Raw genomic sequence first — 14,983 nt, 5'->3', positions numbered from 1 at the left:
CAATGCAAAGGGCTTTCTTTTTAGTCCTCATTCCCCTTGACCTCTTTAAAGAATCTGACTTCATTCTACTTAACACTCTTCCCAATAGTTTCTAAGATACCATATTTTCCTCGTTTTTTCCCAACTCTGAAATAGCTTTCTTTTTTCTTTCACTGACTTATCTTCCTCTGTACCATTCTCTCTCCTACTTTTCTCCTTAAAAATCTTAGTCATTAGCACAACTTTAATGACTTTGAAAAAATAACATAAAAATCTCTATCTTCTTTTTTTTGTTTTGTTTTGTTTTATTTATTTATTTATTTATTTTTATTTTTATTTCATAATTACTTTATATTGACAGAATCCATGCCTGGGTAATTTTTTTACAACATTATCCCTTGCACTCGTTTCTGTTCCTATTTTTCCCCTCCCTCCCTCCATCCCCTCCCCTGGATGGCAAGCAGTCCTATATATGTTAGATATGTTGCAGTATATCCTAGATACAATATATGTTTGCAGAACCGAACAGTTCTCTTGTTGCACAGGGAGAATTGGATTCAGAAGGTAAAAATAACCCGGGGAGAAAAACAAAAATGCAGATAGTTCACATTCGTTTCCCAGTGTTCTTTCTTTGGGTGTAGCTGCTTCTGTCCATCATTTATCAATTGAAACTCAGGTGTCTTTGTCAAAGAAATCCACTTCCATCAAAATATGTCCTCATACAATATCGTTGTCGAAGTGTATAATGATCTCCTGGTTCTGCTCATTTCACTTAGCATCAGTTCATGTAAGTCTCGCCAGTCCTCTCTGTATTCATCCTGCTGGTCATTTCTTACAGAACAATAATATTCTATAACATTCATATACCACAATTTACCCAGCCATTCTCCAATTAATGGGCATCCATTCATTTTCCAGTTTCTAGCCACTACAAACAGGGCTGCTACAAACATTTTGGCACATACAGGTCCCTTTCCCTTCTTTAGTATTTCTTTGGGATATAGGCCCAATAGAAACACTGCTGGATCAAAGGGTATGCACAATTTGATAACTTTTTGGGCATAATTCCAGATTGCTCTCCAGAATGGTTGGATTCGTTCACAACTCCACCAACAATGCATCAGTGTCCCAGTTTTCCCGCATCCCCTCCAACATTCATCATTATTTTTTCCTGTCATTTTAGCCAATCTGACAGGTGTGTAGTGGTATCTCAGAGTTGTCTTAATTTGCATTTCTCTGATCAATAATGAAAATCTCTATCTTCAATTTTGACCTTCCCTTCCCTTCTGAAATCCATATTTGCAATTGCATGTCCCCCCAGCATCTCAGGCTCCACATATCTCAAGTTCAGTATATTTTCTTATTTCTTAAAAACAAAAAAACCAACTCTTCTTTCATACGTTACTATTTTTATTAATAATACCACCATTTACCTGATTTGCCATGTTCAAAATCATACCTTTATATATGATTCTTATTTCTACCCAATCTCTCATATTCAATCATTTACCAAGTTCTTAGATTTAATCTGGGCAACATTTCTTGCACTTGTCTCCTCCTTTTTTCCTCCTCCCACCTCTGTCTTCTGCGTTCATTCTCCCTCCTTGAGCCTCTCCCCTCAATCCATCCTTCATACCTGTCTACAGATAATCTTCCTTATAGACAAATCCACTAATGGCACTTCTCTGCCTACTAGAATGAAGTTTGTACTCTTCTCGACCAATATTTGAGTCTCTCAAAAAATCTTCATCAAAACAGCATCCTCCCATCTTTCTCTATGTGTTCTTAAACGTCACCCAAAATATTCCCTAGATACATCCTAACTTTTTTTTTTTTTTTTGGTACTATTGCCCCCATTGTTCCCTCTTTCTGGAATAGCTAACATTTCTATAGCATTTATTATGTAGCAGGTATTGTGCTAAATGCTTTACAGTTATTCTTTCATATGTTTAACATGATTGTATCTGCATAACATTTATCAAATTGCTTGCCGTCTAAAGGAAGGAAAGAAGGGAGAAGAAAAAATTTGGAGTTCAAAATTCTACAAAGATGAATGCTGAAAACTGCCTTTACATGTAATTGGGAGAAAAATACTATTAAGTAGGGACAAAAACCCAATTATTTCATTTCATCCTCACAATCACCTTTGAAGATAGATGCTATTATTATCCCATTTTACAGATGAAGAAATAGAGGCAAACAAAGTTGTTGAGTGGCTTGCCCAAGATGATCTAGTTAATGACTGAGATAGAATTCGAACCCAAGACTACCTGACTCCAAGTCCACGGCTACACCTACTATACTATCCTGCCTCTCAACTAGAGACCATATTTCATTCTAAAAGGAGTTCTTAAGCTGAGGCCTGTGTATTTAAAAACAAAAAACAAAAACCCCGAAAAACCCTGCATTTCAAAATAATTAAAATCTTATGTATTACAATTTTATTATTTTATGAATTTAAAAACATAATTCTGAGAAAGGATCCATAGAGTGCAGAAGACAGTCAAAGGATACAAACAAACAAACAAACAAACAAAAAAACTCCTACTGGAGTCACTGAGTTTGGAACAATCCTACAAGATCAAGACCTCAATGAAAATGAGAAGCTTGACATAAAAAACAAAATGTATGCTTAAATCACTAAGCTAATTACGGAAATGACAGGCTATCCCCAAAACTCTGCATAGTGAGGATTTTAGGTAAAGAACATTTGGCAAAGCTTCATTTTAGTCCTCCAGAGGTATTAAGGTGACCCCAGGGAAGCCAACAAAATGCATGGTCTAGGAGGTTCACCCCAAGCTGGAAAGGCTTCAAGAAACCAAGACTGAGCAATTGCCTCATCAAGTTTGGCCAGGCTCACTGCCAGAGGGCTGGCCACTGGAATGGACTACAGGGTTTAGGACAGAAAAAGCATCTAGCCCAATCCCTTCCATTTACAGACAAGGAAATGGAGACCAAGAAAATCGGGTGGCTTTGCCTAAAGTCACATGGGTGTTAAACAGAAAATCTAGGATTCAAAAAAAGTCTTCTGAGGGCCCTTTCTTCTTCCCCAGTGCATGGAAGACTCCGTGCCTCAGTTTCCTTATCTATAAAATGAACTGGAAAAGGAAATGACAAAACACTCCAGTATCTTTGCCAAGAAAGTTCCAAATGAGGTCACTAAGAGTGAACAACAACAAAATTCATGTAAGATGTTGGGCTCTTCCATTTGAAGTCTTCTTCCTTCAAGACCCAAGTCAGGTATCGACTCCTGCAGGACACTTCTATCTGAGCACTCTTTTCTTTCACCCTGGTGAGAGTAAGCTCCTTAAGGGAGGGGACCCTTTCTTCTTCTTGTTTCCCCAGTGCTTAGCACAGTGCCCAGCACACAGTAGGTACTTAATAGACCTTTACTGAAGGGAACTTTACCAAATGTCCCCTTACATCCCAGTTCCTTGACTTATTCTATCCTGTACCACTCATATTAGGATCTTTTGTCCAAGCTATTTTTTAAAAATCCCCGAGTCTTGTTTTTCATACATGGTGGGTAACAATGTTCTCCATGGGCTTCCTGTGACTAGAAAACTAAAGAAACAGAAATAGTAATGATGATATAGTAATGACAACTAGCATTTAATGCCCACTATGCATTATGCATTGGCGAACACTTTACAAATTTAATCTCATTCAAGCCTCAGTCAGCTTTGGAAATAAGTATTATTATCCCCATTTTACTGATGAGATGAATGAGGCAACCAGAAATGACTTGCTCACAGTTTTTTATCTATTAAGTATCTGGAGAAATTTGGTTACTATTTTTCTTAAACATTAGTAATCCCCATATGTAAGCAATTTGGGGGAAGATATCCTATGATGTTGGCTAATAATCATTTTTAAAAGGGACTATTTCTCTTTATTATTATAATCCTTATCAATAAACCCCAATAGGCAATAGAAGGACATAATCCATCAAATATACTTGCCAGCACTTGGGGAAGGATAGTCCTGAAAACTCCCAATTGCTGAAAAAATATGGACTGAAAATGTTTGTGGCAGCCTTGTTTGTAGTGACTAGAAGCTGGAAAATGAATGGATGCCCATCAATTGGAGAATGGCTGGGTAAATTGTGGTATATGAATGTTATGGAATATTATTGTTCTGTAAGAAATGACCAGCAGGATGAATACAGAGAGGCTTGGAGAGACCTACATGAACTGATGCTGAGTGAAATGAGCAGAACCAGGAGATCATTATATACCTCAACATTGATACTGTTTGAGGATGTATTCTGATGGAAGTGGATCTCTTTGATAAAGAGAGCTAATTCAGTTTCAATTGATCAAGGATGGACAGAAGCAGCTACACCCAAAGAAAGAACACTGGGAAATGAATATAAACTGCTTGCATTTTTGTTTTTCTTCCTGGGTTATTTTTATCTTCTGAATCCAATTCTTCCTGTGCAACAAGAAAACTGTTCGGTTTTGCACATATATACTGTACCTAGGATATACTGTGACATGTTTAACATGTATAGGACTGCTTGGGGAAGAGAGTGGAGGGAGGGAGGGAAAAAGTCGGAACAGAAGTGAGTGTAAGAGATAATGTTGTAAAAAATTATCCAGGCATGGGTTCTGTCAATAAAAAGCTATAATTATTTTTTTTAAATGGGCTACTTGCAAAACTGTGCTATGAAATATCTAAATTTGCTTTAAATCATTTGACTTAAATGAAAAATATTTGATTTTGCACATTTCCTCTAAGTAAAGAAAACAGATTCAATATTATTTAGCCAGTTATTTATATCACAAAAAGAAATTAAGCTCTGAAACAACTACATTATAAAACTGAATTATATGCTGTAATCATAATCATTTTTATAGATATTTCAGCAAGGAATGCTCCCAGTTTTACACACAGGCATTTCCTGACCCTGCTATGTCATTTACTTCTGGCAAGCCCTATTCTTTATCTACACATATTTCTTTTTCTCTTCCAAAATAGCCTAGCACCCACATTAATGCTGTGTCAGTATCTAACCAGTTTAGTTTCTGCATATCATATTAAAAAAACTCATCTCCTACTCAAGAAGTCCAAGTCCACTTACTTTACATCCCACTAAAGCTGAATTCTCTGACCACAAAAAAAAAAAAAAAAAAAAAAGCACAAAGATCAAAGATTGAATTGTCAGGATTACTCTCAATGTCCTCATTTAAAAGATGAGCAAACTGAGGCTCACAGTCACTCATTGGGTATCAGAACCAAGAGAAGAATTTAATTCCTCAGGACTTTTTCCACTTAAAAAAAAAAAAAGATTCTTAAAGTCATATTAAAATCATGACATATAATCTATTTATACAAAAACAACTTCCCGTTCCTCCACATTCATTTACTCATGACTTAAACAAAGAAGAGTATCAAAGAATACATCCATGTTTACATGAGAATTTCCCCACTTACTGACCATTTTCTCCTTGATCCCACAAAGAAATTCTAGTAATTCTATGTTTATAATAACAGAGGGAAAGGATGAAACTGAAATGTCAAAAATCCAGCATTATCAAATTCTTTTGCAGGAACAAGGAAAGGGAGGAATACAACATTTGTCAAAATATTTACTAAATAGCCTTGATAATTAGAAATTTTTCAAGGAACACTCAGAGAACACAAGAAAGAGATACCTCTCACATACTGAGTATTGAAAAACTGGAAAGTGGTAGGTGGGTGGGAAGAATCAAATTCTTGTTTTAACTGGGACTTGTCCCAATGAGGGTGTTGTATAGCCACAGTTCAAACATATCTACTTCTTCAGAAGGATTCACTAGCCATTAAGAATACCAAAATGAAGCTTCAGTTCTACAGAATAATACATGATCCCCCGGATTTCTTCACACTGATTAATGTTCAAGATTTCCCAGAGGGAAGCAGGGTTTCCTTCTATATTGATGTTGTTACATGATATATCACGGAATACTTTGAAGAAAACTGGAATTTCCCTTTGTACAATACTCATTAAGCTGTTTGGGGTATTCCCCTCCCCTTTCTAACAGTAAGTGATTGAAAATTCTAATGAAAATATAACCACATCTGTTCAAATGCTTAATTGTTACAAATTACAAAATCAGAGGCAGCAAGGTGGCACAGTGGATAGTTGTATGACCCTTGGACAGTCATTTAATTTCTCTCAGTTTCCTCATCTTTAAAATTAGGAAATTCACAGGACTGGATTGAAGATCTAATAAGTAAACTATATGTGTTTTGCAAACCTTGAAATGTTTTATCAGCACTAACTATTATTATTGAAGATCTTATTTGATGAGAATCTTGATTTGACTCTGCCCCCTGGGATTTCTCTGCTCCCTCTTGATCTTTTTTTTTTTTTTTTTTTTTTTTTTTTAACTCTAAACCATTTCTCTAACTATCAAAATTTGTGTGTGTGAGTCTACATTTTCTTTCCATTTTGACTGGTCTTAGGTGACTAACTTAGAAACCTTCTGTGGTCCTGAGGGAGGGATTAGACAACCTTTTTCTCCTCCATCTACTATCTTCTCATCTCATCCTGGGGAAAATTGGTCCAGAATTCATTCTGAAGTACTGGACATTTATAAATTTGGTTCTTTGTTGTCTTCTATGTACATCTTTCTTATATGCCCTCCTGTCTGACAGCTCATCCCTCTAGAAGGGAAATTTCCAAATAACTGAAGTTTTTTCCCTCTCTCTCCCCTTTTCTCCATTGAGGCTATATGACATCGGTGTGGGCAATGTGACATTCGGTGTGGCAGACTACATCCACCAAGTTTGCCCATCCTGGGAGACTCTTCTACTTCTTCCCATAAATTCTGCTAGGGGAGGGGGAGTCCACTTAATGTTCTGGGACTCTTCTGGTTTGCTTGTCATGGGAGATACCACAAGCAGGCTACCCATTGGTTGTTGCTAATTGGCTGCCTTATCTGGTTCTAAGCATAATATGTCAATTAAGTCAATATCTAATGTGCCAAATTCAAAGATTAATAAGAAAGCTGGAGAGGTGACCTAGGTCTACCTACCATGAATGAAAAAAGCAAATCCCCAGAGTTTACCTTGCCCATTGTCACACTGGTAGCCAGTGAGGAAGCAGGATTCCTTTGCATATGCTCAGCAAGCAGATAACTCTGATTGGGGTGGGGGGAGAAAAAGAGAGAGATAGACACACACAGAGAAAAAGACAGATAGAGGGAGAGAGGGAGACAGAGAGAAAAGAAAGAGAGAGTCAGTCAGAGAGAGAGAGAGAGAATATATATATGTGAATATAACAACTGACACTTATGGAGAGTGAACTGGTCACAAAAGAAGGGCTGTTAAGTCTGACTGAAAAAACAGCCAAGGACTTTGAAATACTCATGGACAAAATCAAGGAAAACTGGCTTCTCCATTCAGTTACAAAGGAATCAAGTGGTTGTTGGATATGTAATATTTAAAAGAACCAAGAAAGGCAACAGTACTCCAAAGAAAATTAGTTTTGTTTAAATACATAGCCTTATTTTCCCCATCTGTCATAGTGGAGCCTCTAGTCGGGGCACGTGGGTTGTACAATGTTTCATGGGGGGATGTGTTCTCTTTTAGGAAAGTTTCGGACAAGCTGGGGATATCCAGAGGAAGGTAATCCAAGTAACAAGATGCCCAGAATCGGTTACCTGAAGACTGGAAGAAAGAATTGGGTTTTCAGCCTGGGGATGAGAAGACTGAATGAGGTACATAATCCCTGACCAAGAATCTGAAAAGTTAGTTGTCACATGGAAGAGTGAAATGACCTGTTTTGCTTGACTCCAAGAGAGGGTGAAGAGCAATGGGCAGTAGGGTAGAGGGTGTCTCGATGGTGAATCTGTTCCTGCTCAGAGTAGAATAGACTGCCTTTGGAGGCGGTATCTCCCCCACCTCTGGCGTTTTAAGCATAGATTGATAAGGGGACAATGCAGAGAGGAATCTTCTTCAAGGGGCACCGAAATTGAATGGGTTCCCTCCTGAGACTCTGTGATCGAACCATGTAAATGTGACTCATCGGTCTGAGAAAGAACCTTCGCAATGAGGAGTTCCTAGACACTCCTTCCTCTTAATTGCTCAAGAGCATCATGACATGGGTGGCAAGGATGGCTACCGGACAGAAAAATACCATAGGACCACATAATTTTTTTTTTAAAAAGTATCAAAATTAAATCCAGAATTCTCCATAAAAAATGCTTATAAACAAATTAATTTGTTTCTTGTGTTCCACAATTCACATCACCAACCCTTACTTAATGTTTCAAGCTTTACCAATTCTGAATGGAGTCTGTAATTATGAAAATACTCTCTCTTTCTCTTTCCCTCTTCTCCCCCTTTATCCAATCTCTCTCTCTCTCTCTCTCTCTCTCTCTCTCTCTCTCTCTCTCTCTCTCTCACACACACACACACCCCCGATCACTTAAGTTTTACAGTGCTCCCAATGAAATCATAGTCCCTGATCAAAATACACAACAGAATTGAAGGCATTTCCCTAAGAAGTAATATAGCAGGAAGAATCCCTTGGAACTGGAATTGAAAACTTGGTTTCAAATTCTACCTAACACTCATGAGAGAAGGCAACTACATGGAGAAGTGAATACTGAAAGTCTGGGGCCTGAAGTCAGGAACTGAGTTCAAATTAAACAGTAGACACTTATCAGCTATGTGATCCTGAGCAAGTCATATAACCTCTGACTCAATTTCTTCCTCAATTTCAAATGGAAAAAATAATAGCACTACTTCCCAGGGTTATTGTGAGGATCAAAAATGAGACAATATTTACAAAAGTGCCTTATAAACCTTGAACTGCTAGAAGTGCTATTATTATTTTTATATGTGAATAGCTAGCTATTATTATCATGAGTGGACAAGATATAACTTCTTAGCTTAGGTTTCCTCATCTATGAAATGGAGCTCTCCATACTAATACTCCTTATTTTACAGGATAAAAGTATATAAGTATACTTTAAAAATGCTGGTATATTATGCATCTCTGAATTGACATAGATTCTATGTAATCAACCAAAGTTCTGTCTTATCTTCCAACTATATTGTACATACATCTATTAAGCATGGTATATATAGCAGTCATTGCCCTGGAGAAGTTTACATTCTATTGGAGGACACAACGTGTTTACATATAACTTGAAACAAAATATATATAAAATGACTACAAGGTAATTTTTTTGGGGATAGGGATGTCACTAGCAGCTGGGGGGCTAGGATGAATAAAGACTTTTAGAGAAGGTCATGTTTGAGCTAGGAAATCTGGGAGTTAGAAATGAAGAGGAGATGGGTCAAAAACTATAAAAGCAGGCAGATTAGATTGGTCTCCTCAATCAGTCAGAAAAGTAAACATTTATTAAGTACCTATTCTGTGTGAACTATTAAGCTACTTGCTGGGAATAAAAATACAACTAAAGAAAAAAGTTGAATTTAGTGGGACCATAGAGTGTATGATAGACTAATATATACTAAGGCTAGAAAAGTAGGTTGAGGCTAGGCTGTCAAGGGCTTTAAATGGCAAAGGAATTTGCATTTCTTCCTAGAATTAATAGGGAGCCCCTGTAGTTTATTGAGCAGGGGAATGACATGGTCAGACCTCTGATTTAGGAACATCAGTCTTCAAGCTGTGAGGAAGATGGATTGGAAAGGGGAGAAACTAGAGGCAGGGTACCAATTAGCAGACTATTGAAATAGGCCAAGAGAGAGGTGATAAGGGCCTGAACTATGTAACAAAAAATCATGAGTCTTTGAACCAGGTTCTAGCAGAACCCCCTAGGGGGAGGTGTGTGTGTGTGGGATGAGGGATAGTATAATTTTTCTTGATTTTTTTCCTCGATGACTCCCAGTCATTAATTTCTAACGCCTTGGACATGCAATAAGGTTGAACAATGTCCATGGCTTCCAAGGATGGACCCAAAGCAAGGCAGGAAAAAATACCACCATCACTACTACCAAGAGAAAAAGAGTAGAAATGGAAAGAGTCAGGAAAAAGCTAAGTTGAGGAGTGATAGGATGCTATCAACATTTAGGCTGTCTGACTCTGAGAAAGATTCTTTTCTGAAAAACCGGATGCCAAATCCTGCAGTGTTGTTGTTGTTGTTGTAATTCAGAAGTAGATAGATATCTTGCCAACTAAGGGATTTACTGGGAAATTTCTAACAGACTCAAGGGTTCCACCTAATCTCCTCGAATAGCAGTTGCCTTTGTTTTTAATTCAGATGAATGTCCACCAGAAACTACACATAAGAGCATCCTGAGACTTGTTCTAGCATAGCCAGGATAACCTAAGGACCCAGCCACCAATTCCAAAAATCTATGAGATAACTCAGCATACATCCATCACCTGACATTAGAAAAACAATTCAAAGTCCTCACTGTATCCCCCCTTCCTTTTACCTCATGGGGGTTTCATAGAATCACTTCTTTACAGGAAGAATAGCACTTTAAATACATCTATGTAATTATCCACTTCAAATAGGATATCTATATGGTAGGGGATACCAAAAGAAAACCACTGGGTATTTGCCCTCTGAGCTCAGCACACTGCCTAGTACAGAGTGGGTGGGAAAGTAGCTAAAGATCAATCAATCAAATTCTATGGTGAGTGTTTCTCCTTTTTTAAGTATTACAGAATTACTGCTGTTTTAGGTTTTGGGGTTTTTTTTTTGGGGGGGAGGGGAGAAGTAATAACTGAAATGAAGTATGTTCCAAACAGTACAATTGCTAAAACACTCTCCCTCTTGAGGTTCCATTCAGTAATTTCAATGTAAATGAAAGAAAAAAGAATATAGGAAAATAGTGGAGGTTTTTTTTTTTTTTTAATTAGAGGTAAGATAAAACCCAGAAACATGCAGCCTTTTAATCAGATTTCATCTTCTTAAGATATCCCCTCCTTCTTGATCAACGGCTTTCCTCCTCATCTTCTCAAATACAATGATCTTTGCAATAGTTATACCAGACAGCATATCTTACAAAAGTTTCTTTGGTTTATTTCTTTTTTCCTTACTGCACCCTTTAAACTAGAACTATCCCTTCCCTGGCCTTATTGCTATGACAAATAACACACAGATCATGCAGGATATAGGGAGATAACTCGAAACTTCCTCATAAAGATTGTGTAGACACTTGGATTCCCAGGAAGAATATGGGATTTGGTATTTCAAAGGTCATTCTTGGGTCTCTGCTTTGATGACTCATCTTAAATTGTTTGAATTCTTACAGACATAGTTAGCAGTTCTTATTTACATAATATCATCCACAGATCCATAAACTGACCAGCAGGGAAAGTTGCTGAGGTAGCCATGGAGACAACAGGGCCGCCCCCTCTATCCCCCTTTCCCAAGCGATGAACATCAACGAGCTACATATTTTTACCAGTTGTGGAGAGAAAAACTACAACTCCATTGGCTTTTTTGTTTTATAATTTGAAACCATGAATCTTTACTAAGGGTACAAGATGGTGGCAGAGTGAACAATGTCAACCACACAGTAGGGAAATTCCAAAATCACTAAGAAACTCTCACATATGTTCTCATTTTGATAATTACTAAACAAGCTCCCTCACCCCCCCCTCCCAATCTCCCAAATGGATAGGATCTCTGAAGGCCTGAATCATTTCTGCCTTGGTACCCCAGCATTTAGCAAAAGGCCAGATCAGATGTGTTTCCTAAATGACTGTTGTGTAAAGATGAATTGAAAGGGGAAAGAGGTTTTCAAGGACAATTAGCTTACAAAATTTAGGTTAGAATGAAACTTTTTAAAAAAGAACGAATTCTGACATTACTTATCCATTTTTCATCATCCTTTTGGTCTTAGGAAATAGCAGTGTCAATAAATGAATTTGATTATGTCTATCAGCCAGGTTTCATCTTTTCACTACTAGAAGGACATTGCCTTGCCTAAATGGAAATGACCTTTTTTTTTTTTTTTTTTTTTTTTTTAAAGGGATTTTCATTAAGTTTTCCAGGAGTCTTTTGAGATGAGATTTCAGTGAGGTAGACCAGAGAGGTTTGTTCTTGGCCACTGGGTTTCATATTTCTATTATAAGGGATTTGACTTGAAAGATGCTAATTTTATCCAGAAGGGATATATTTTTTCCTTAGAGAGGAATTCATAGCTATGAATTAGCATTTCAGAAACCCTTCAAAGTGACAGAAGGAGAAAGAATTTTCTGGTATTTGGATTATACTGACAGTAGATACGGCTTTCAGGTGGGTAAGGTTCTGAACTTAAATTTCTGAAAAAGGATATCTACCCATGGGTAGAACTCTAGCACTGGAAGGAACCTTTCAGATCATCTATCTTTTACTTTGCAGACGAGGAAACTGAGAGCTGATTAGTCAAGCTAATTTGCACGGGTGATAGGACCAAATGTTTATGCTTGGAGACCTACTTTAGAATTTTCTATACACAACAGCAGAAGGTAAACAGGGCAGCTAGGTTGCCAAGTGGATAGAGCATCCTGACCTGGAGTCAGGAAGACCCTGAGTTTAAACCTCAGACACTTACTAGCCTCATGACCCTGGGCAAGTCACTTAACTTTGATAGCCTTATCTTCCGCTCTTTAAAGTGAGAAGGAAAAGGAAATGACAAACCCCTCCAGTATCTAGGCCAAGAAAATCCCCAAAAGGTCAAGAGTCAAAACTAATAGCTTGAGGGTTAATTGGGTTAATTCAGTAAGTATTCACTTATAAGTCAGACAGCTGAGTCAAACAGAGGCTAGAGACCCAGTTAGAAAATGACTCAGTTCCTGCCCTCAGGGAGTTTGCAATCTAAATAGGAAAAAAAAAAACCTTAATCCGAGCCCTCAGGAAGCTTTTTTAATTAAAAGAAAATGACAGGATTGTACCGAGGAAGCTAGTAGGGGGGAGGGAGGGAAGAGAAGGGGTGACAGACCAAAATAGGCAATTTTACAATTCAAGGTAGGGTATGATGGAGGGAAAGAGTTTAGGGGAAATTTCAGGAGAGTACAATGCATTGCTAGGGAGGAGGGGGCATCTTGAAGAAACAAAGCAGTGGGAAATGTACTAGATTTGAAATAGGAGGATCAGTGGCTTTCACAGAGTAAACCTCTTAAACTCTGGCTGTTTCTGCAAGCCCTCCCAGCTCTAAAACTAGGATTCCATGCTATGTCCAGTCCAACCTATTACCCGACTAGGAAATGTTCCTAAACCGGGGACAAATGCTTGTCCAGACTTGGCTTGCAGACTTCAAGTAATCGGGGTTACAAGAGACAACGAGGGGATCCCCCCAATTAGGAAATTTCCCCCTACATCTACTGCTATCTGGATGAAGTTATTAACATTGTCATCCACAGAATTACCAGCTGGGAGACTTGCTAAAGAAGTCCCGGGCTCCTACACAATCCTTCCAGAAAACAAACAAACAAAAACAATGCAGGACGGTAAGTCACTCAGAATCTAGAAACATTCATTCTTTTCCCCAAATTGGTCGGGCCAGAGATGTCAACGTCTCCCGGACAGGCTAGCACCGAGCTGTCTTGTCAATTAACTAAGCAAACGGGGCAATAAGCCTTCTGGCGTCCCTTCGACAGTTCTCCAAGCGTCCCCATCGCTAATGTACACCACACACAGATAAAATGTGGGGATGCCCCAGCCAAGCCACTGGGCTGCTGAAAATTCTTGAAACCCTAAGCATTTTCTGTAAAATTACAGCAAACTGCCAACCAGTCCACTCCACAAACGTTCTCACTTTGAATCTTTCGAAAATTCCCCAGTGAGTGAAATGAAAAACGTGGGATCCCCAGAGGGCTTCTCGGCTCAGGTCCCTAGGAAAACTCGGAGGGGCCGGCTCGCGGCTAACACCGGGGCACCCCCTGCGCCGGGAAGGCGGCGCAGGGGGGCAAAAAGGGCGGCAAGTCGACGGGCGTCATTGCTTATTAATGAGCCCCCGAAACAAGCGTTCTTTACTTACTAGGTGCCCCAGTACTGTGCGGAGCAAGACAAGAACAGCTCGAGTCTGCCCTCAGGAAGCTCCCAACCGAACGAAATGTATAGCACCGCATAGTTAACAGGCTGGAAAACACAGCTAAGCACCATTCCCTCTTCTAAGGCTCAGTTTCCTCGTTTAGAAAATGGAGATAGTTTCTTAAGTTGGCTATCTTATGGGCACTTTCGGGGACTCTCGAGTCAAGGACCCGACATATCAGTAGTACAAACATTGCAAGCAAAATTCCCTCCTCTAAGCCTCGGTATTCCCATTTAGCAGATGGAAATAGGATGCTTGAGTCTTCTACGTTTTGGGGGGAGTGTCGTGAAGCCTGGAGTTGGCTCCCCAGACTCACTTTCTCCACCTGTATTTCCAGGGGGTCATAATGAATTGGGCGCCTCTCTTCCGGGCAGCCCGCCCTGTCCGGGTTGGGGCCCCCACCAGCTCCCTGGGTCCGCGTGTCCCGGCCGCCGGCCGAGTCCTCCCCCGCCTCGGCTCGCTCCGGCCCCGGCCGCCCCCCGGAGCCACCGGCCGCCGGCTCACCTGACCACGTTGGGGTGCTCGAAGGTCTCCAGGTGCCTCAACACCGCCACCTCGCGGATGGTGGAGAGCGGCATGCCCTCCTCCCCGGTCTGCACCCGCACGCGCTTCAGCGCCACGAAACGGCCTCCGTTCTTCAGGTCCCGGGCCTTGAACACCTTCCCGTAGGCGCCCTCGCCGATCTCGGCCACGCACTCGTACTGCTGGTCAGCCCGGCTCAGGCCGTCCTTGTCCATGCCGCGGGCGGGCCGCCGGGCCGGTGCTGCCCCGGGCACAGGAGGGGGACGAGGACGAGCAGGAGGCGGCGGAGGACGGGGGTCGCGCTGCTGCCGTCTCCGCTGCCGGGGCTGCCCCGGGTCCTGCCGCTGCTGCCGCCTCCGCCGCTGCCGCTGCTGCCTCTGCTGCCGCCGCTACCGCAGCTGCCGGACGGACGCGCCGCCACCTCCTCCTCCCGCTGCTCCTCCTCCTCCGCTCTCCCTCTCGCACTCTCTGGGTAGCTGCTGCACACACTCCT

At 40.3% G+C, this 14,983-nt stretch overlaps 1 protein-coding gene across 1 annotated transcript in view; it reads right to left on the bottom strand.

The window, feature by feature from the left end:
* The window catches only part of CDK6 (cyclin dependent kinase 6), a 258,667-nt gene extending 243,869 nt beyond the window's left edge, over window positions 1-14,798 (bottom strand). Inside the window, exon 1 of the mRNA XM_051961217.1 lies at window positions 14,473-14,798. Coding sequence (XP_051817177.1) covers window positions 14,473-14,705 — 233 coding nt within the window. The 5' untranslated portion in view covers window positions 14,706-14,798. The remainder of the gene's footprint in view (window positions 1-14,472) is intronic.
* Window positions 14,799-14,983: the final 185 nt, after the last annotated feature.

This window comes from Antechinus flavipes, chromosome 5 (genome assembly GCF_016432865.1).
Source record: "Antechinus flavipes isolate AdamAnt ecotype Samford, QLD, Australia chromosome 5, AdamAnt_v2, whole genome shotgun sequence".
Lineage (NCBI taxonomy): Eukaryota > Metazoa > Chordata > Mammalia > Dasyuromorphia > Dasyuridae > Antechinus > Antechinus flavipes.
The sequence above is the reverse complement of the archived record's forward strand: the minus strand, read 5'-3'. Positions and strand labels throughout refer to the sequence as shown.